The 23,292-nt window shown below is 45.0% G+C and overlaps 1 protein-coding gene across 2 annotated transcripts in view; it reads right to left on the reverse strand.

Moving 5' to 3' along the window:
- ARRDC1 (arrestin domain containing 1) overlaps positions 1-22,912 on the reverse strand; it is a 30,742-nt gene extending 7,830 nt beyond the window's left edge. Inside the window, exons 1-6 of one of the 2 annotated variants that reach the window (XM_073640314.1) lie at positions 22,716-22,912; positions 8,132-8,242; positions 3,115-3,165; positions 2,090-2,244; positions 1,541-1,723; positions 90-266 (exon numbers count right to left, since the gene is read on the reverse strand). In XM_073640314.1, the coding sequence (XP_073496415.1) occupies positions 90-266; positions 1,541-1,723; positions 2,090-2,244; positions 3,115-3,165; positions 8,132-8,242; positions 22,716-22,833 (795 nt within the window). In that variant the 5' untranslated portion in view covers positions 22,834-22,912. Of the gene's footprint in view, positions 1-89; positions 267-1,540; positions 1,724-2,089; positions 2,245-3,114; positions 3,166-8,131; positions 8,243-20,811; positions 21,115-22,715 lie in introns of those variants that run through there. The other variant, XM_073640313.1, reaches the window with a different exon arrangement.
- Positions 22,913-23,292: the final 380 nt, after the last annotated feature.

Here is a 23,292-nt window from a genome sequence, read left to right on the forward strand (position 1 = left end):
GATTAGTAATTATTTTCCGTGAGATCATGCCAGGTGCGGATGAGTCACGTGTTATTTTCACCACATCCGTACTTCCAAGAGCCTCTTACCTGCAGATAATATTCTATCTGAATGAGGTTACAGCCTTGTAATATGGACTGAGGAAGGGCAGGCACCAGAATTTGCTCGTCCCAAACTGCATGCTTCCAGGCTTTTACCGCAGCCCCTTCAACCTCCGCGATGGTCCTCAGGTCATAGACACAACGTTTTGATCTGTAGGCGATTTTCTAAAAATAAAAATAGATAATCAATGTGTAAGTTAGGGGTCATGTTGTGTCCTCGTACCGGCTGAGCACTTCCACCGGGGGCAAGGGGCTGCACATGAACACCACCAGAAAATTGTATTCAGATGTACTCATAGGGGGTGGTATTATTGTAGTTATATTCCTGTAAGTAAGGGGCAGTATTATAGTAGTTATATTCTTGTATATAGGGGCAGTATTATAGTAGTTATATTCTTGTATATAGGGGCAGTATTATAGTAGTTATAGTCTTGTACATAGGGGCAGTATTATAGTAGTTATAGTCTTGTACATAGGAGCAGTATTATAGTAGTTATAGTCTTGTACAGGGGGGCAGTATTATAGTAGTTATATTCTTGTACATAGGGGCAGTATTATAGTAGTTATATTCTTGTACATAAGGGCAGTATTATAGTAGTTATATTCTTGTATATAGGGGCAGTATTATAGTAGTTATATTCTTGTATATAGGGGCAGTATTATAGTAGTTATATTCTTGTATATAGGGGCAGTATTATAGTAGTTGTATTCTTGTACATAGGGGCAGTATTATAGTAGTTATATTCTTGTACATAGGAGCAGTATTATAGTAGTTATATTCTTGTACAGGGGGGCAGTATTATAGTAGTTATATTCTTGTACAGGGGGGCAGTATTATAGTAGATATATTCTTGTACGTAGGGGCAGTATTATAGTAGTTATATTCCTGTACGTAGGGGCAGTATTATAGTAGTTATATTCCTGTACGTAGGGGGGCAGTATTATAGTAGTTATATTCTTGTACATAGGGGCAGTATTATAGTAGTTATATTCCTGTACGTAGGGGGGCAGTATTATAGTAGTTATATTCTTGTACATAGGGGCGGTATTATAGTAGTTATAGTCTTGTACATAGGGGCGGTATTATAGTAGTTATATTCCTGTACATAGGGGGTAGTATTATAGTAGTTATATTCTTGTACATAGGGGCAGTATTATAGTAGTTATATTCCTGTACGTAGGGGGGGCAGTATTATAGTAGTTATATTCTTGTACACAGGGGGCAGTATTATAGTAGTTATATTCTTGTACATAGGGGGCAGTATTATAGTAGTTATATTCTTGTACATAGGGGGCAGTATTATAGTAGTTATATTCTTGTACATAGGGGCAGTATTATAGTAGTTATATTCCTGTACGTAGGGGGGGCAGTATTATAGTAGTTATATTCTTGTACACAGGGGGCAGTAGTATAGTAGTGAAATCCTGATTCCGCTTACCTGAATAAGACTAGCCACAATGGGTCCAGTGTCACGGCCGGACTTATTCTCGACCTCAGTGTGAATTTTGATAGGTTGTCCCACAACGTAGCCCCGGAGGTCAGAGGTCACACTAAGCAAAAGTTGACCAGATTTCACCAATTTGTAGCTAAACTTTTTAGTAGCGGATCCACAGCTTAATTGCTAAAAATAATAGAGGACACAAAGTTGATTTAAAAAAAAACAAAAAAAAACCCCTAAATAAAATGTTTAACTCTTGACTGTTCTAGATCATCTTCACTGTGTCACCATCTGGACAAATCTCTCTCTATAAGAGGACCCACCACCAAATAGAGTACAGCAGCTGAAGACTCCAGCAGAATGGGCACAGAGTTGTGCAGGGTGGGGTGGGGACGCGCTGTTTGCAGCAGCTCTCTGTTCTGCGTCATAAAGGAGGATCCTGCTGCAAACACATAGTTACGTACCAGGAGTTCACAACGCAGTCACTTATCTGACGAACTGGACAGATAAGAGGCTGCAGCGCACGGCTGACCACCCGCGGCAACTCACCTCGATATCTGGGATTTCATTCAGGTCCAGGGGTCTCAGGATGTAGAACGGTTTGCTGCTCTTGTAATCCTTGGATAGTCTTCGCGTTTCTATTATCGCCTTAACGTGGTAAAGGACTTTACCAAACGGCCCCTCGAAGGACGTCGGAGCCGACGCTGCAAACAAGGTAGAAAAACCATGAGTTTCAGATGGTCGGCCTCCATACATGTAACCAGCAGCAGAGAACCTTTACCAAGTGCAATAAACCAGCGGACTCTACATCTGCTTCTATATAGTATTTGTTACAAGAGTCCGCCTAAGGGCCCAACGGGACGTGATCAGTATCCCCATAGCGCTGCCACTGGTCATATGAAGTATTACACACATCATTTTGAAATCAATGGACTGCACAGATAATGCCCAGAAGTGCGCAGACATCCAGAGTGAAGAGATTATCTTTGCAGCCCTTGCAAATAGATAAGGGTCCTAAATGGGACCCCCTCATTTTATTAAAAATGGTTCTCTAAAGCTTTTGATCTCCCACAATGTATATATCCACTATATATAGAGGAGGGCATCATTGGGTTGTGCTAACACCACCATAAAGAATATACAGTTTATGGCATTTGATGCCGCAGTAAACTACAATCGTCCCGCAGGACGTCTTCTCTGTCCTAATATCCAATCACCCCCCATTAGTGAAACCAAATTGGGGAATTGCTGCGTACACATTTCTATAACCTTGCTATACATGTTCGGCTTGGGTTGACCAAAGGTGAATGTAAATTGTGTTTCTACAATTCAGAGCTACATATTAACACAGAAAGACCGATTCTTTGCAGCACGGTGCAGTAAAGCAATAACCCCTGACCGGGAATCCGGTGACAGATTCTTCAAGCATGTTAATCGTTCTAACCACCTGATGTGTCATTCTGACTGCGAGCGAAGACGCTTTGATGTCGCCTCCGTGCAAGTCATTAATATTAAAACCATACTTCCAGCCTCCAGAACGCGGCAGGAACCCGATAGCCGACTCGAGTCATTACCTGGCAACAGAAACTGGAAAGGGAAGGTGCGCTCCCCGGGCTGCAGCGTTCCTGAAAGACACAGACACTTTATAGTCACTTACAATGCAAAGAGATAAGAACAATGCATTCCAGGCAAGACAATGAGGGGCGGCCAACACCCTGCACAGGATACACAGCAAATATTCAACTGCCCCATGGCAGCTTGTACCATTGTACAGCATTTCTGCTTGCTGTCAATGAACAAAAACATTATTTTATCAGGTTTTCGGTCTCTGGATGTAATAACTAATGTTCTCATTCATTGGCAGCAAACAGATCTTAAAAAAAATTGTGTGATATTAGGAAGTTATAAAACTTACACAAAATACATATCTTTTAAAAGGGGTCTTACCTGACTATAGACCCCCACCATAATTGGTCAAAACTCTTGAGGGATACTGAGCGCTTCTTAAAGGTTACATGCCCTTCCCCCCCACGCCCCATTAAATGGCCACTGAGTGGGCTGTCAATTAAAATACAGTGGGCAAGACTGATTACAGTGCCGCCCAGATGACTGGTACATAGTGCAGAGTCAATTTTCTGGCTTCCGGTAAATCAGCAAATTTTCAGGTACCTTAATGTATAATAATGACCCCCATCTCATATGACAGGTTCCCTTTAAGCTGCAGCCAGATATATCTCAACAAAGGATAGGGCATGCTGAAATCAGATATGCCCGATTTTTCTCCGAAAGCCGATCCTTTTCTCCTTGGAGATGATGTGTGGCAGCAGCCTGCTCCTTTCTCCCCCTTTGAAGACACATGCATGCTCGCCCAAATGGAGTGTGCAGATGTGTAGGAGGGGTCCAGAGAGATAGCAGATGAGGTCAGTCGCATCTGTGGTTGCCAATGTACTAATCGTGTTGGGGGGATGGGCACTTTTCCGCTTTTATACTCACTCATTCCGATGAAATCTCATTGTCTGCCGTTTGCTTTTTATTAAGCGACCATTATAAGGCTGAATAGGATGAAATATTCGGAGCCTCTCAGATCATTGATCGTTCAGGTCGAGGGTTCTCAATTGACGTTCCTTTATTTCCAAGCAATGAAACGTAAGTGGCTGCAGGAATGTCTTCATTAAAAGACTGCTCACAAAAGAAAATCCATCCTGATACCGTCAATACAATGCTAAACCCTCAACGCGGAAGTTACAGAATGTGGTCATACAGAAGGGCAGGGCGCAGGTGCGGAGGAGAGGTGGACAGCCTTCATAAGACCACTTCACCAGAGAGAAATAACGCAGCAGATGGGGCTCCGCATGCTCCAGACGCCAAGAAGAGAACTCGAAATTTCAAACCTCACTGAGAAAATGGCCCAGCTATTGAGAATTCACATCCAATGAATATTCCCATTGTCAAGACCAAAAGGACAAATGTTCTCATCTACAAGCTGTGTAAAAAGGAAACTTTTCACAGAGGCATATCAGAAATATTGATTGGTGAGGGGTACAGCTGTTTAGCCCCATGCTGATTGCTGAGCTACCCCTTAGTTTTAGCAAAGAGCTGTTCTTTTCCGAGACTGAAGACCAGTTCAACAGAAAGTCTAGAGTCTCAGAAGACCGCAGCACTCTGATCAGTGCTTCTACCCCTTCCTTGGCCCAGCAGCAACATCGGTAGTCCATGGCTGCCAGACCTAATCCTACCTGCCAGCATCCCTGGTCTCCTCTTTTGATTATTAGTACTGACACGAGGTCATGCTTGGACGTATAAGCTCTATTTAAATGTTCAGTCTTTGGATGTTAATTAGTATGCTACTATTCACTGACAGCAAGCAGACATTTTTAAAAGGGAACCTGTCATTACATTAATGCTGCCCGAAACATGGGCAAAATGAATAAGAGCTTCGCGGCTAGCGACTACAGCGGCATGTAAAAAAGTTTTGGCGCACCTGGTCAAAATTACTGTTATTGTTAACAGTTAAGCAAGTTGAAGATGAAATGATCTCTAAAAGGCCTAAAGAGATATATAGATATATATGGTCATTGTCCTGTTGAAAAATAAATGATGGTCCAACTAAACGCAAACCGGATGGAATAGCATGCCGCTGCAAGATGCTGTGGTAGCCATGCTGGTTCAGTATGCCTTCAATTTTGAATAAATCCCCAACAGTGTCACCAGCAAAGCACCCCCACACCATCACACCTCCTCCTCCATGCTTCACGGTGGGAACCAGGCATATAGAGTCCATCCGTTCACCTTTTCAGCGTCGCACAAAGACACGGTGGTTGGAACCAAAGATCTCAAATTTGGACTCATCAGACTAAAGCACAGATTTCCACTGGTCTAATGTCCATTCCTTGGGTTCTTTAGCCCAAACAAGTCTCTTCTGCTTGTTGCCTGTCCTTAGCAGTGGTTTCCTAGCAGCTATTTTACCATGAAGATCTGCTGCACAAAGTCTCCTATTATCAGTTGTTGAAGAGATGTGTCTGCTGCTAGAACTCTGTGTGGCATTGACCTGGTCTCTAATCTGATCTGCTATTAACCTGCGATTTCTGAGGCTGGTGACTTGGATAAACTTATCCTCAGAAGCAGAGGTGACTCTTGGTCTTCCTTTCCTGGGGCGGTCCTCATGTGAGCCAGTTTCTTTGTAGCGCTTGATGGTTTTTGCAACTGCACTTAGGGACACTTTCAAAGTTTTCCCAATTTTTCGCACTGACATCTTCATTTCCTAAAGTAATGATGGCCACTCGTTTTTCTTTACTTAGCTGGTTTTTTCTTGCCATAATACAAATTCTAACAGTCTATTCAGTAGGACTATCAGCTGTGTATCCACCAGACTTCTGCACAACACAACTGATGGTCCCAACCCCATTTATAAGGCAAGAAATCCCACTTCTTAAACCTGACAGGGCACACCTGTGAAGTGAGGACCATTTCCGGTGACTACCTCTTGAAGCTCATCAAGAGAATGCCAAGAGTGTGCAAAGCAGTCATCAAAGCAAAAAGGTGGCTACTTTGAAGAACCTAGAATATAAGACATATTTTCAGTTGTCGCACACTTTTTTGTTAAGTATAGTATAATATTTTTTTTTATTTTAATCTTAAGCGGTTTCAAGTTGCCCTTTCCTCAGTTCGAAATGTAATTAAGAAATGACAGTTAACAGGTGCAGTGGAGGTCAAGATAAGGTCTGGAAGCAAAGTAAAATTTCAGTGAGAGCTGCTCGTAGGATTGCTAGAGAGACAAATCAGAACCCCAGGCTTGACTGCAAAAGACATTCAGAAAGATTTAGCAGACTCTGGATTTGTATTACATTGTTCTACTATACAGAGACACCTGCACAAATATGGCCTTCAATGGAAGAGTCATCAGAAGAAAATCCTGCGTCCTCACCATAAAATTCAGTGTCAGAAGTATGCAATAGAACATCTAAACAAGCCTGATGCATTTTGGAAACGAGTCCTGTGAACCGATGAGGTTAAAATAGAACTCCCTGGCCACAATGATCAAAAGGTATGTGTGGAGAAAAAAGGGCACAGAATTTCAGGAAAAGAACATCTCGCCAACCATTAAGCATGGGGGTGGATCAATCATGCTTTGGGATTGTGTTGCAGCCAATGGCACGGAGAACATTTCACGGGTAGAGGGAAGAATGGATTCAATGAAATTTCAACAAATTCTTGATGTAAACATAACACCACCTGTAAAAAAGCTGAAAAGAGGATGGCTTCTACAAATGGATAATGATCCTAAACATATGTCAAAATCCACAATACACAACCTTAAAAGGCACAAGCTGAAGGTTTTACAATGGCCCTCACAGTTCCCCGATCTGAACATCATTAAAAATCTATGGCTAGACCTCAAAATAGCAGTGCATGCAAGACCCCCCCAGGAATCTCACAGAACTGGAAGGATTGTCCAAGGAAGGATGGATGAAAATCCCTCAAACAAGAATTGAAATACTCGTCTGGCTATAAAAAGCGTTTACAAGCTGTGATACTTTCAAAAAGGGGGGGGGGAGGGGTGCTACTAGGTACTAACCATGCAAACTTTTGCATCGGCCCATTTTACTTTTTGTAATTTTTAAAATGTAAAAGATGATTTTTTTTTTCCCTAAAATACAAAGGAAATGTGTCATCTTTAACTTTAGGCCTTTTAGAGATCATTTCATCTTCAATTTGCTTAACTGTTTACAATAACAGTAATTTTGACCAGGGGAGCCCAAACTTTTACATGCCGCTGTATAGGGATCTGACTAGTCCGATGAGGTTTCCAGCCAGCTTATGCCTCCAACATGCTAGTTGATTACTAGATCCTATGCACACACAGGTGAGACCTGTCAAATCAACTGGATCAGGGTGGGAAGAGGAGGAATTTTTGATCCTACGGTTTACTGCTCGTTGCCTAGGTTACCAGACACCTCTGAAGTCTATCAGAGGTGGTTGGTCTCCTAGGCAAGGAGCGCAGCAGTTTCAAACTCTTCCAGATCGCTGGATCCGACCAGCCTCCATGCTCCTGCACTCCTCCGATGCTGCAAAGGTAAGGCTGCCTCTGCTTACAGAATGGGGGAGGGCAAAGCTCTTGCCAGTGGTGCTACCATGCCGCTTGTCGGAACTGTTAATCTTCAGGATCGAATCACACCGTGACAAACCAGAACCTGGGGAGCGGCGTACTCCTCAAGAACAAACAACAACCCCTTTAAGCATTAAAGGCCATTAAAAATGAATAGACAAGTCCAAGTTGCAAACTTAGTGAAGACCTTGTGTTTCCCACATGAAGAATGTGCGTGTACAGCTGATTAAAAGCACTGGTGGAATTAGAGAACGGCTCTCAGGCAGGAGAGAAAAAACAAAAACACTTCTTTGTGGAGACAGACATATTAATGGGGGCCCTACGGCCTGGAGCAGGACTCTTTATAAATGGGTTTTTAGCATAGACATAAAGGTGTTCTGGTACAGAAGACAACCATACAGGAGGGGGAAGGAGCCACAATCTGCAACAGTTCAATAACCTGAGGATAGACCTTTAGGAGGGTCCATCCTCCTGGGATCATTTACCTTTATCGGCCAACGAGAAGGTCCCATTGAAGTATTGCTCCTCCAAGTTCCAGGATGTTTCGTTAGCTTTGTTGGAGACCCCGCACGAGCCCACACAGTTTACCTTGATGGCTGGAAAAAGGGAAAACATAGGGTTTAGATCTAAAAATTCTGCTCTACGTACAGATGTAGATACGTCTCTATAAAGGATGGTATTATAACACTTATATTGTGTACATAGGGCACAAGTAAAGCCCCGTTTAGCTGCTCTTAATCTAAGGTATTTAGGGGGTCTCATGTCCAGCGCTGGGGGCTCCTCCAAACTTGCAGTACAAATGTAATCTGGATGCATGGCTGATCCTATTGTTCCTCTATAGTATAGAGTCTATACCACCTGCGGATAGGACAGCCCCAAGGAAAGCTGCACCAAGCTATACACCAACATGTAGTCAGGGCCTTACAGGCAAATTTTAGGTGTGGATTTTGATGAGATTTTTTTTGTGTATGTGGTCTTTTTTTCTGCTTCTCACTCATCTGTGGCCAAATTTGGAACTTTTTTTCAAGCAGAAATGTTTTATTTTTCCCCCACTGAAGAAAAAAAAAAACAAACAAAAAAAAACAGCACCATGTGCACTATAGGTGTGTTTCTCCACTGAAAGCAATAGGAAGCCTATTCAAAGAGTATTTGAAGGGGTTTTCAATGTGGATTTTGGAGTACAATAAAAAAACAAAAAAAACAACTCAGTGTGAACATACCCCTAGGTTAACAGTCATATGCAGCTTTTCTATGTGCTATTTTGCGATGGCGTTCAAATGTTTGGATTTTCTAACCTTCCTTAGCAAAATAAGACTATTGGTGTATATGGGCTGCAAATCCAACCCCGATGTTTTCACTTCTAAGTACGGTGTAACTAAAGAGAGTCTGGCAGCTAAAAGGTTACTGCCATTAGATTTTACAGGACTGTTCCGCTTCAACAAGTGAAATGATTGTGGTGGATAACCACCAATAGTGTCACCGATGACAGGTGGATGGATTAATGTCGCACACAGGGATTTACATTCTAAGGTAAATTGTAGAAAACAGATCTATCCAAAGCACTATAAAACTAGAAGAAAAAGCATGGAGGACAGCAGCTGGGGTCAGAAGGTCTACATCCATGATACCAAAAATTGCTGAACAAGGAACTAAAAAGTGCAAATCAATATCCGGGGAAAAAAAATGAGGCCATGGACCACCAAGTAATACCTAACTAATAAGGGGTTAACTCTGGATATCAATATAAATCCTACAAAAGCATAGAGTCATAAATCCACCATTTTTTTTTATTAGCGATTACAAAACATGGCAATGTACAAATAGAAAAAGAGGTCACAATAAAATGAGAGGTGAATGTGGAGTTAGGAAGGCACGGTCTGGACACATTGTGTAAGGAGGGGCAGAGACCACCAGGGGAAATACATAGTGCATGTTCTGGCTAATAAATAGAGAAATAGACATGTAAATGGATTGTATTGCACAAAGTACTAACAATGAAAGTTGTTAAGTGGCTTACCCATAATTGTCTGCATCAGACCTTGAGCCCAAAAACTCCAATGCACGTTTCGCGTGGGCTTCCTGGGGGGTGTCAAACTGTGTGCAATACAATTCATTTACATCTCTATTTATTAGCCAGTACATGCACTATATATTTACTCTGGTGGTCTCTGGTGGTCTCTGCCCCTCCTTACATAATGTATTCTTACCATGCCCTCCTTTCTCCACATTAGACTCTTCACCTCTGATTTTACGGTGACCCCTTTTTCTATTTGTACCTTACCATGTTTTGTAATCTCCAATACAACTTTAAATGCATTAGTAGATTGGTGGATTTAGGACTCCATGCTTTTGTAGGATTTATAAAAGGGGACTAAAAAGTGTAGTATGTTACCACATTGACACCATTGTTCATGGAAACATTATACATGTCAAGTGAACCAGCCTTCGATGCCCCTATGCCACAGGCTGTGCTGGCCATGGGCTGAGCCCCTCACCACAGGCTGTGCCCCTTGTTACAGTTTGTGCCAGCCAGGTTCAGCCATCTTACATCCTATAGGAGTGTGTGATGTGGCGAGAATAACCAATTTCAAAAAGTCATTTCCACCCCATACAGTGGGAATTTTTACATTGCAGGTCAGATGTGTTTGGGTTTCCAGACCTGCCCAAGCCCAAAAGGTACTGACCTCACACCAGAGCCGTCACCATTTATTCCAGGCCTCATCATGTTTTGCATAAACCCCAGGAGACTAATGAAGACAAATTAGAGGCCGTGCACTGTGTAACATCTGGAAATGAGGCACAGTCAGCTCACTATCCAGGAAAAGACTACTTTTCTTCTGCTTTGTCCCAGTGATTGGCATTTACTAAGTAAACCAAAAACAATGACAATGTGAAACCCAGATATAGAGGAAAGGTAACGACAGGAGAACAAAACAATGCATTCAGTTTCCTGTCCTATCCGGTTACAACAGCACTCAAGTGCTGCCGAATACCATAATTAGCCGCTGCTGCACATCAAGTTGTAAACAACTAGATAACAGCTGAGTGTTTGCTACAATGTATTGTACCATGGAGGTATAACCTACCTCACCCCAGCCCTGGAGTCTGTCACTTGACAGCTGCAACCAATCACAGGCATCAGTGGTCAGGTGGCCAAAGAACGGAATATTTATTTATTTTACTCACTTATAGAGCGCCATTAATTCCACAGCGCTTTACAGACATCATCAGCACTGCCCCCATTGGGGCTCACAATCTAGCTTCCCTATCAGTATGTCTTTGGGGTGTGGGAGGAAACTCACATAAACACGGGGAGAACATACAAACTCCTTGCAGATGTTGTCCTTGGTGGGATTTGAATGCAGGACCCCAGTGCTGCAAGGCTGCAGTGCTGACCACTGAGCCACCATGCTGCCCTATATAATCACTTCTTTTCCTAGCACCAATTACCTGGACCCTGGAGGGCTACAGCAGTGATATATGCCTGATTTTATCATTTTTACACCATCCCTGCCAATAGTAAATTTTGTGGAAAGGCAGGACAATCCTAATAATAATACTACTACTATGGATAATAAAATGTAATAACCCGGAGTCTAGACTGCTCAGCTCACATAAGACTGGGTACAGTATCAGCTCCCCGCAGGCATTCATGCTCTGATTGTAATTAGGAATGTTCCCATTTGCTGCCACCAAAAAGAGATATTGAAAACAATGAGGAAAAAGCACAAATGATATATTAGAAAGTTGCGGAACAATTCATTACTTGGTGACTAAGCTTTATTGACATACGGCAAAACAATTAGGCGATTCCCTGATATATCCCTCAACCTACTAAACTGATTCATGACGCCATGAATAAGCCTTATCTGCACCCAACAATTGCACCACACTCAGATTATTTACATTGTGCTGGTTAATAATAACCTGGAAGATCTTTAGGTTAAAATGTAATCCCTAATAATACCCTTGAAAATCATTTTATAAAAATCTACATTAGTCTAAACTTCCACTCCCCCATACATTTTAGATTATTTATTATGTTTTTCGTATGTAGCGCCATTATATTCCACAGCGCTTTACAGACATTATCATCACTGTCCCCATTGGGACTCACAATCTTTGTTCCCTATCAGTAAGTCTTTGGAGTGCGGGAGGAAACCAGAGTTCCCAGAGGAAACCCATGCAAACATGGGGGGAACATACAAACTCTTTGCAGATGTTGTCCTTGGTGGGATCTGAACCCAGGACCCCAGCTCTGCAAGGCTGCAGTGCTAACCACTGAGCCACCGCTGTTCATCCAGCAGCTCTCTCACCCGACTCTCCCATATACAGGAGTGGTCGACCCTGCTGAGCGCTCGTGTGCCATCTATGAGAGAGCTGCTAGCGGACATTTCTAGGTGCGGCTTATCACTTAGAGAACGAAAGGATTGGCTGAAATGGGACACGCCGGATCGATATCTTCCCTAGGGGCCCTCATGCGCATTAGATTGTTAGCCAAACCCCGTCGATATTGGCCAACGGTAGTCTAATGTATATGGGGGCCTTAAAGTGGCTGGCCAATACTTTTTTATTGATGGCCTATCCTTAGGATAGGTCATCAATATCTGATTGGCTATTATCAGCGGAGGCCGGAAGTTCTCGGATGCGCTCTGTCATTTCTATAGTTTCTGCGGCCAAACTTTTGGCCACCTCTGGTAGCATCTGATCGGTGGGGGTGCCGCGTGTTGCACCACTATTGATCAGATATTTAAAGATAGGCCATCAATAAAATACAGAGTAGTGGCCAACCCCTTTAAGTTAAATATTTCTCTGGTGGAGCAGGCTGCACAAAATCTATAACCCAAAGCCCTTTACAGCAATCAGGAGGACAGATTGCTCCAACCCTACCAGAGTCTACAAACTCCACCATACACTTAGGACATTACCAGGGGGTCATAAAGAGCACGGCACTGATTTCTCACAGGATCTGCCTACAAACATTTCAGGATAAAAGTAAAGTCAGGCATGTCCTCAAGGGATAAGCCATCGCTAGAGGGTCTTTTTTAATTTTGTGTAGGGGGGGGGGGGGGGGGGGGAGTTCAGAATAAATAGTTGTTGGCCGATAGCTATCAAAAGGGTATGGCCACCTTAAGGAGCAGTTAGGGCCCAATTATCAAACTGTCTAAACAGGCCGACGAATGCTGGGAACAGCCACGCCAAGACCCGCCGCATCCCGGGAACAGCCACGCCAAGACCCGCCGCATCCCGGGAACAGCCACGCCAAGACCCGCCGCATCCCGGGAACAGCCACGCCAAGACCCGCCGCATCCCGGGAACAGCCACGCCAAGACCCGCCGCATCCCGGGAACAGCCACGCCAAGACCCGCCACGACCCGCCATATACCGGGAACACCTCCCAAGACTTGACTTTTTGGAGATCCTCTGACCAAGTGGACTAGCCATTACAATTTGGCCCTTGTCACACAATCCCTCAGATCCCGATGCTTGCCATTTTTTCTGCTTCCACCACATCAAGAACTGACTGCTCTCCTGATACATCCCCAAGGCGCCCCCAGATTATCAGTAGTGTTCACTTCACCGGTCAGTGGAATGTGTTTGGATTATCAGAATGATCATCCAGATCAATGACTCAGGCTATTGATACATACATTAAAGATGGCAGATCCATCATCGCCTCTATAACCAGAGAGGGGTTCTCTGCTATAGTGACTGCATTGGGTTTTGCTCCTCAACACTGTACAGTGCACTAAGTGGTAAGTGAGGCCTCCCCTATGTGCCTTCCCAGCCGCCCCCTCCTCCAGAATGTATAGCCACCCCTGATTTACTCCCCGGTAACATTACATACAGAAGGATCGCCTGTTTCCAGAGTCGCTTACTGTGACTGTAAACAAAGGAGCCTCTGGGCTCAGACCCAAAACCTGACTCAGATGTGCCTCCTCCTCCTCCTCATCCTGAACTTCTCCCATTTCAAGGTCTCCCTATCACCTGCCTCCTCCCTTATTAGACAGACCTAACCTTAACCCTTTGTCACAAATCAGATTTAAAAACAAACAAACACATAACTTAGTTACATTCACCTAACTGCCATTGTTACACAATTTCCTTTACACCCAGAGCTGCATTCAGAGTTCTTCCGACTCGTTGTTTTGACGGTGCGGTCTTACATCACAATGTCCAAAACGCGTCTCTCAGAAGGCAGCGCAGTGCACTATGGACGCTCAGGAGGCTACCAACAATAATAATCTTTATTTACCGACCGTCCACAGCAAGGATTCTGCACGCAGCTCTAGGTGTGATTGGAGTGGAAGACGTGCTGAAACTCAGAATTAGTACAAGTGCTCGGATTAATTGCAAAGGAATGCTAGAAAGTAATTTTTTTCGGTGCTGATACATCCCATGGGAACATGCCATTTAGTTTGCATCCCTTAATAATTCCTCAGCGTCACTCACATTGTTCCAGACTGTGCTAGCATTTCTTCTGCGGTGTTGCTATCAGTGTGTCAAGAGTGGGAGAAGAGGGTTGCATTGACAATCCAACACAATGGGCAGCACTTTGAGCACATTTTATACGTGGTCGTAAACTTGTAAAAAAAAACTCATGAAAGAATAAAGTTACGTTAAAACCAAGCACATCATTATTTTTCTTATGAAATTCTCAATAAGACTAATGTGTCACATGACCCTCTTCCCATTGAAGAAAATAAAGTTGGATCCAAAATGGCCGACTTCAAAATGGCCGCCACGGTCACCACCCATCTGGAAAAGTTTTCCCCCTCCCATATATTAATGTGCCACAAACAGGAAGTTGATATCACCAACCATTCCCATTTAATTTAAGTGTATCCATATAAATGGCCCACCCTGTATTTTTCCCTCCCATTGCTTTTTGTTTTAAATTATTGATTATCTTTTGCTCTTTTGTATTTAACACATGAGTGCTCTATACAAAAAAACTGCTTCACTTGATTCATTTTTTTCAGGAGATATTCCACATTATGTACTTACACTTCATGGGTGACAATAACAAAGAGCAGGACTGTAGGATATGTCATCAATATGAGACCTTTCAAGGTTCGACACCTGGAAACCCCACTCTGCTCTGGCAATGACCGGAGCCAAGCGATGTGCAGGAAGGCACACAGCGGCCCTGTACATTGCCAGGTGGTGGCTGGCAAGTACTGCACTTCAATGGTAGATAAAGTACAGTACTTGGCAGAGACCACTAAGCAGTGTAAGGATCTGCTTTGTTCCACACATACATCGTTTACATCCAACTATGGACCTGCCATACAGCAGCCGCCACACGGAAATGCAAGTGGTGCTCCTTCAACAGACCATTGAACTAAATTGGTACTAAATTGGTATGTGGAGACCAGCATGTGTGCCGCTATACACATCTTGTCCTGACTAGACTACTATGTACACATGCTTCGCTCTGAAGGGCCCAGCTCCATTCACCGTGTAGTGGCCACTGCAGTGCCGGCCAACCATCTGACATGTATGGCAGCCTCCCGATTCTCCTGACACATGATATTGGGGAACATAGGAATCAGACAGTAGGGATTTCAGCAGCTGATCGTTTTGCTTTAAAAGGCAGAGACTGTCAGCAGCTTTAAACTCTCTCCCCATTGAAAAATACATGAACGCCCAACCAAACGCTCCTTTATAGGGGAGCCGACCGTTATATCATGTGTAGGACCTGTTTTATTCTACTTCTTTTATAATTAAAGGGTTATTATAACCTCCAAAGGAAAGATGATAACCTGCTGATTGTTCGGATCTGACTGCTGGGCCCACCAGCAATCCCATGAGCAGGGCTATAGAGAATGGAGCGCCTCCATAGGGGAGTGGCTGGTAGGAGACGTGGCCTATTATGTTATGGTACCTGTGGGTAATTTTTAGAAATTGTAATGTGTCTGTAACCTAATTACATGCATTTACAGAATCCTCTTGCATTGTACACTTTTGTCCTTTTTGCTGGTCTGAGGCGGCTCCTTTCCCATGCAGCATTTCAGATCTCCCTCGTCTCGTGATCAGTGCGGTTCCCAGAGGTCAAACCCCCACCAATCTGCCAAATTATCACTTATCCTTTGGAGAGGTGATAACTTTTAAAGATGAGGAAACCCCTTCATTTAGGTAAATCCCAATAAACGGTTTCATAGATCTGTTAATTGAGGGGGAGGGTGGTCCTCTATTCAGGACCCTTATCTGCTAACCCAAGTGCAAATTGGCTAATTAGACCGAGCACCTCTGTGCATTATATGGACGACCCATTGCTTTTATAGGGAAATGTGTAATGACTTATTTCTCCTTCGGTGGTACTACTTGAGAATAAATTGTTTGAAGAGGAGTTCCCCTTTAAACTACAGAGCTAAGTGCTTAACTAAAGTCATAGAGAAATAAATATTATCTGAATATTTGGAGAGGCATCGTCTCACTCCCTGCCGCTACAAGAACAGAATGTATTGAGAATCTAAACATGTCATATGACAAATGACCTTTATGTAAATTAGCAGTCACTTCTGACCTAATGGGACACACCGCGCAGTCACGTGTGTGCGACAAGACTCCCGTGTTGGCTAATCAGCCTCTGCTGACATAACCGTGTAAAGTCCACACTGGGAGTGGTGGTTTTGGCTGCGGTTACATTTCCTCTGACATCACCTCACGACTTAGGTAAAAGTTTGTACAAGTAATTCATGCCTTCACCGACAAGAAGAACAAAGGAAACTTTATCTAAAATGGAAAAAAAAAAAAACACTTGTTGTTACTATATCAAAGAACCAAGACAGTCATTAAAACAAAAAAAGTTTTAAAATGTTTCATTAGGGGCAAGCACTGCAAGAAAACCGCTGGGTAAATTGCTGCATGCACGGCACATGGCCGCTGAGGTCAGTGATTGGCTGCAGCAGCTGAACGTGACATCATCACTGCAGCAAACCAAGCAAAAACCATGGGGACCACAGTGATCGGTAAACCAGCGTTCATAAGGATTGTTCCCGATCATCGGTCAGTGTAAACAGGACGCTGACTGGCAAAACACTCGTTCGTGCGATTGGCTTAATTATGCTGACATGAAAATCAGGGGTCGGCGGCACAAATCACTGATAGTGGCTTTTTGCTCTGGCTATTAGGGAACCTGAGATGGAAACCTCACAGTTTATACCCTAGTAAGACCCCATTGTCACTAAACATAAGGTAGACCCCTGCAAGGAAAGAGAAATCTGCTATTTCCCTGTAAGGCTATGGTCACACTGCATCTTTTTACGGCAGTCAAAAACTTCCATTTTTCAAGATGAAAAGGCTACAGGAATAGCTCCTTTTTTTCTGCCATTTTGCAAGCCTCTGGCCACGTTCACATGGTTTTGGTCAGTATTTTACATCAGTATTTATAAGCCAAAGTCAGGAGTGGGTGAAAAATACAGAAGTGGTGACATGTTTCTTTTATACTTTTCCTCTGATTGTTCCACTCCTGAATTTGGCTTATAAATACTGATGTAAAATACTGACCAAATACTGAACGTGTGAACGTGGCCTTAGGGCGCAGTCAGATGGCCATATAAATGAGATCGAGATCAGAACACAGTGCACGGACTGGTCATCGGGTATCACAACCTGAGCGTGACAGCAGCGAAGAAATACATGCTTTCACGCTCGGGTGGGGAGAGCCGCCGGCCAGTCTGAGCATTGTGTTCTGATGGACGTCACTTCTTTCAAACGCTTGGAGTCTCTGAAAACCGGAGGCATTTAAAAGACGCTCAGGAGCCTGAACATACAAACAGTGAATAGTTTTTCCATTGAATTTTAAGACTGGTTCTTGCTAGTGTTTTTATGAGCGCCAGAAAAAGACGCCGTGTGAAGATATATCCTGGCATTAAGGGCTCGCTCACACTGGCGTATAACACGGCTGAATGCTATGCGTTGTTTTATCAGATAGCTCTCGGACCAATGTTATAATATGGAGCAGTGCAGATCTGCCATTTTTTTCTCATGCTTATTTGGCATGAGAAAACAATCATAGCAAACTGCGAGTACATCCAATAACACGCTCACCCATGCAAGTTTATGGGTGCATGTGAAACATCTGGCAGCATTTGGATGTCATCCGAGTGCAGTCCAATGTTCTCGCACAGACACTGGAGAAATTAAGTTCTCCAACTTCTCTGCGCACAAGAGAGAATCACAGTACAGCAAGATGACACTCGGCTCAAACCGTAACAGAGTTTGAGCCGAGTGTCATTGGCATAATCGGCCCGAATCTCTCCCATGAGAGAAGCCATGCCCGTGTGACCCCAGCCTAAGGGTTCGTTCACACTAGTGTATTAATCGGACAAGTATAATGCAGGAAAAAAAAATACCGTATTTTTCGGACCATAAGACGCACTTTCCCCCCCCCCCAATATTTGGGAGGAAAATGGGGGGTGCGTCTTATGGTCCAAACGTTACCTGCGGTGGTCCTCCAGGTGGTGGTAGTGGCGGTGGCATCAGAGGTGAGCAGCTGGGGTCGGCACCTGTGCCTGGCCGGTACTGGGGCCGGTGTCGGGCTGTGAGCAGCGTGCGGCCTGCGCAGGTTTCCTGTGTGCGCGGCCATCTTCCTAGAGCTGTGAACTACAGGAAAATGACCGCCCGAAACGGCACATGCCCGGACCGGTAGCTCCGGCGGCCATTTTCCTGTAGATCACAGCTCTAGGAAGATGGCCACGCACACAGGAAACCTGCGCAGGCCGCACTGCTTCGCCGCTCACAGCTTGGTACAGGCCTCAGCCCCGGCCTGCCTCCTGTGACCCTCGCTCCACTGCCCCCCAGGTAACATACCGTACCTATTCAGACTATAAGATTGACCCCTTATAAATATTTTTTTTCTATTTTCCACCACAAAATTTGGGGTGCGTCTTATAGTCCGAAAAATACGGTAATCAGCTTTTATACAGACAGCACACAGATGACAAGTGAGAAAAAAATCATCCCACTCTCCTGAATAAGAATTGGACCTATTATTTATACGCGTGTGAGCGATCCCAAAGGGTCACACTTTATTCCAGCCAGCCCTCTATGTTCATGTCCTCTGGCCCCTAATCATAGCCTAGACCCCTGCACAGAAAGAAACAAAAATATATGAATCTGCTGCTTTCCTGTTAGCTCTCAGGATCTCACCCCGTATTCCACCCCTGCTGCGGTGCATTGTGAGAGTTTAGGGTTTTCACCAGATGTGTATCGCTGCCAGGTCACAGCTGGGAATTACTGATTCATAAACACAAGATCTTTAAAGATAGAGCCGAGCTTGTATAGCCTGCGCAAAACATCCCGCGTAAGGATGTCACCAACGCCCAGCAGCCCACACGGGCGTTATAAATTAATTATAGGAATAGCAATCCTAAGGCATTAAATACAAAAGCGCTGGAAGTATATCCTCCTCGCCTGGTACACAATACGATATATAAATAGCCGTTAAATCAGCTTCCTCCGTGGACAAAAAACAAAACAAAATAAAGAGGTTGCTTATTCAGCACATTTTAACTTTTACAGGAAAATCTGGAAATATTCTGGTCCTAAGGAGAAGACTTTGATTGAATTTCAGCCCTGACCTAAGTTTTTGCAGTGATGAAGGTCGTGTGTATGTGTGGTCACACCAAACCGCAATCAGCTACACAGATTTAGGCCGGTTTCACACGTCCGGATATTTCCAGTTTGGGAATCAGTGGTACAGTTTGCGCTGTTCCCAAGCACTGGGTGCTGAACACTGCCCTCATCATAGTCACCTGCCAGCGCTGCGATCAGCACCAGCGGGGACAATCATGAGAGTAGTAGTCTGCTCCCGCAGTGTCCCCCTGTAAAAATAAGAACAACATAAAAAAATCCATATACTCACCTGTCCTAAGTGTCCCCCGCTGTAATCCATGCGACCGATCACGCTGAGGAGCCGGGGAGAATGACTCCTGCAGCAAGCGGGCCAAGGAGCTGTGCTCAGTGAGTGACAGGACACCGCTCGCTGCAGCGGCTCATTCTTCCCGGCGTGATTGGTGAGTATATGGATTTTTTATGTTATTCTTATTTTTACAGGTGGGGACACCAGGAGTAGAATACTACTCTCATCATTATCCCCTGCTGGTGCTGATCGCAGCCCTGGCAGGGAACCAAGATGAGGGCAGCGTTCAGTACCAGGCGCTTGGGAACAGCGTGAACAGTACACAGATTCCCAGGCGCCGGTACGCGTGAAAACGGTCACCACCTGAATCAGACACACTGACGTGTGAAAGAGGCCTTAACATTGGAAAGGATGTAGGGAAAGGCATTCATTGGAAGAAACTTTGTATCATGTGGATGCTCGAATATTTCACTACATTTATCTTTCCTTACATCTTATGTTCTGCACTAGTTACATCCAGAGCTGCAGGTAACATTACGCTGCTTTCCTGTAAACTCTCAGGCAGCAGCCAAGCCAATCAGTAGCAGAGTATGGGCTGATATGGCACTCCTGACAATGATCATTTTAGTGTCCGCAAGACCAATTCAACCAGCTGATCGCTGCCAGGAACCAGCATTCAGGAGAGAGCGTTATTCCGAATGCTTATTATCAATTATCAGTGTATGCAAAGGCTGGTAAAGACTGGTGACTGGAAGAGCGAGTCATCGGACGTTTCTCTGATGGTGTACTGTTCCACTCACCTGACCACTGCAGCCAATCAAAGGCTTCAGAAGTCCTGAGACATCCAGATGGCGCAGTCATCGCATCCAGAGCCGCTGACTACTGGAGTGGCCTGGCTTGTACTCAACCCACAGGGATGAAAGGTGGTGAATAAGCCTCTATTTGTTATATGATGAAATCACAACCCCTTTAACACTAGACTTTTGCCATATGAATAGAAACCTGAGGTGCAGATTTTTTAATATCTGTGGTCTGCCTGGCTCTGGCTGCAGCAGCTCTTGTAGCCAAGCCTCACCCATCTCCCCCACCTTTAAAATTCCTCAATCCGACCACAGCAGATTGAGGAGGAGGAGGAGACCGAAACCATCTCCAGGGCAATGGCATTGTGCTCCGCATTCCCAACCGGAAGCACAAACAATCAGCACAAGGCAGCAGAAAACAAGCCGGGTCATCTGGAACATGACGTCCCATCCCATAATAAATGGAAATAATCATTCACACTTATCTGTAACTTACTGATTCTGGAGATAAAGGTGTGATCACAGGGCAGGAAGTTTTCTGGACTGACTGATAACAGAGAGTAGTAGAGAAAACAACAACAACCAGATGCCGCTGGATGAGCAGTGATTGGATTCTTTGCCATGTGCATATTTGTGCACTCATTCCACGTGGCATTTGCAGGGTAATATTGCGCCGTGCGAAAGAGAACCCTGCAGCTAAAAACTGCCCGCAACGTGCCCCGATCCGCAACAAGTCCAGGTGAAACTATTAAGGACGGCTTCTCACATTGCGCTTGGTGCACTTTTTATTTTTTTTTTTTTAAAGGTAATACCTCAAATTACTCAAGAGTCTCACAGCCACCACATCCAAGTAGCACTTCATCCACACCGACAACAGCATGAAAATCCAGTCTTATGTGCCTCACTTGGAACTTACTGCAAAGATGGCCACAAAAATCACCTGCCTGGAGTTTTTGACCAGGCACATCCACGTGAGCCCCTTAGCCTGGGGGTAGTTGTCACAGCACAGTTCTCTGCAGCAGAAGATTTGTAGCAAATTCATGCAGGTTTTGACACAGAAGTTCTGTGGATTTGCTGAAACCTCCCGAAACGCTGCACGATGGGCAGGTATTGTGCACGCGACTTGGCAGGGTCGTAAAGTCATCGATGCAGAAGGGACAGAGATGAAATACACCCTTTTTTCCTAAAGAGAGTGAATAAGTTTTTTGTAAGATCTCGCCTTCTTCGCTGGTACTCATATCTGTGACATATCTGTCCTGCGGGAACACATGCCGCTCTCCAGTGGCCACTATTACACCTCGTGTGCCTTGTAAATAGCATATCTGCCCGTCATAGAGAGAAAAGTCCTTCTCCCCAAACTGCTGCCAATGAGGCAGATTTACCAATCAGGTGCGGAAAATACAGGTCATGACCTATATGCTGAAACGGTGCCATAACGGTGGTCACCCAGCTTCACCAATGCTGCAACCAACAAAAGCTGGAATCCGATTGGCCGTTATTGCACCCAAAATACAATAACAAAGGAGCGAAAGCAGATAAAAAACACTGCGGAAGAAAGGGGTCCGCACAGACCCATACACAATGCCACACAAACCTACCACCTAGGCACAATGGGGGGCACCTTCATATAGGGGGTGACACAGGAAGTCAACCATGGGGAGGTCAGAAGGCATCCAATGTGACTACTGCAGAGCCCCAGGGAAGAGGTAGAGGGAGGGCACTAATACTTTTGCACTGGCCTTTACACACCTGTTTGATCAGGGAACAAGGCGGAAAGGAACAGGTTCTGTTCTGGCGTGACCCCCAGGGGAGGGGGGTCTGCTGGGGAGCTAGTACAAGGAATGTGGGAGGTGGAGACCTGGCGCTAATCTGGATTATCGGGAGGAGGGGAGGACAGGGCCCAGCCTGGGCAGTACAAGAAGCATGGGGCTAGTACAGGAGACCCACAACCAGACCAGCACAGTATATGGAAGGAGGGGGGAGGGGATGAGGAACTACGAGTCCCAGCTAGTTAAGACACGCTGGGAATTGCATTTCTACAACAGGTGGAAGTAGCACAGCGGCTGGGTGGCACTCCTGTGCCCACCTTTACATGGTGGCATTAACCCCTTCCTCCCTGTTTCCAGGGGGCTTGGTTTAAGTCTATAAGGGGTTTTAAAAAAAAATCTGTTGCCAGGAGCCCTGGTATAGGGAGCATAACTGGATCTAAGGGGCACCTTGGTACTTAGAATTAACCGAGCCCCAAGCAGCACTGGCATGGTATATTCGGGTGGCACTGATCATCCTGTAAAGTAGGTGCCACCTGAGAGCCAGAGCAATGGTGATGAAAAGTGCCTGGATCTAGGTGGAGCCTGGGAGTGGGCACTGGGCTGGCACCCATGGGTGCCCATGTGTACTCACTCTTATAAGCAAGTGCCGCAGTGGTCCTGATGGTGACCGTTCCGCACAGCGTCTCCCCCGGGCTGTAGATCACCCGGCTGTCCCTCAGGCTGATCTCAAACAACTGCACCTTCCCCATGGCCGAGCGCTGACTGAAGCTCCACAGCCTCTGCCTGCAGCCACACTGCCTGCGTGACGTCACCGGGCCCGCCCACCGCGGCGGCCACGCCCCCTGCTGCTTATCTCTGCTGTCAGCCTGGAGGATGGAGCTGTCAGTGAGGAGGCGGAGGAGGGGCAGCTGCCAGTGTCCACACTGCACGTCTCACCATTCCACACTCACCATTCCACATCCATCTCATACACTCACTGATGGTCTGTTATCTATGCATCAGTGTGAACATGTCCTACCTCCACTGTCACACTCATCCATAATAAGGGCTCATCATGGGTCCTATGGTACAAAAACCATCAAATCCACGATCACAGTTACGTACAGTGTCCGGGTAGCTTGTACCTGGGCGTTATCATAGTCCCAAAACACAAGTATGTCGGATACAAAAATCTGTGTCAAGGAAACCGCTGTGGAAACGTCGCGTGT

This window comes from Phyllobates terribilis, unplaced genomic scaffold (assembly GCF_046119375.1).
Source record: "Phyllobates terribilis strain yellow unplaced genomic scaffold, ASM4611937v1 Scaffold_7__3_contigs__length_470593459, whole genome shotgun sequence".
NCBI classification, from domain to species: domain Eukaryota; kingdom Metazoa; phylum Chordata; class Amphibia; order Anura; family Dendrobatidae; genus Phyllobates; species Phyllobates terribilis.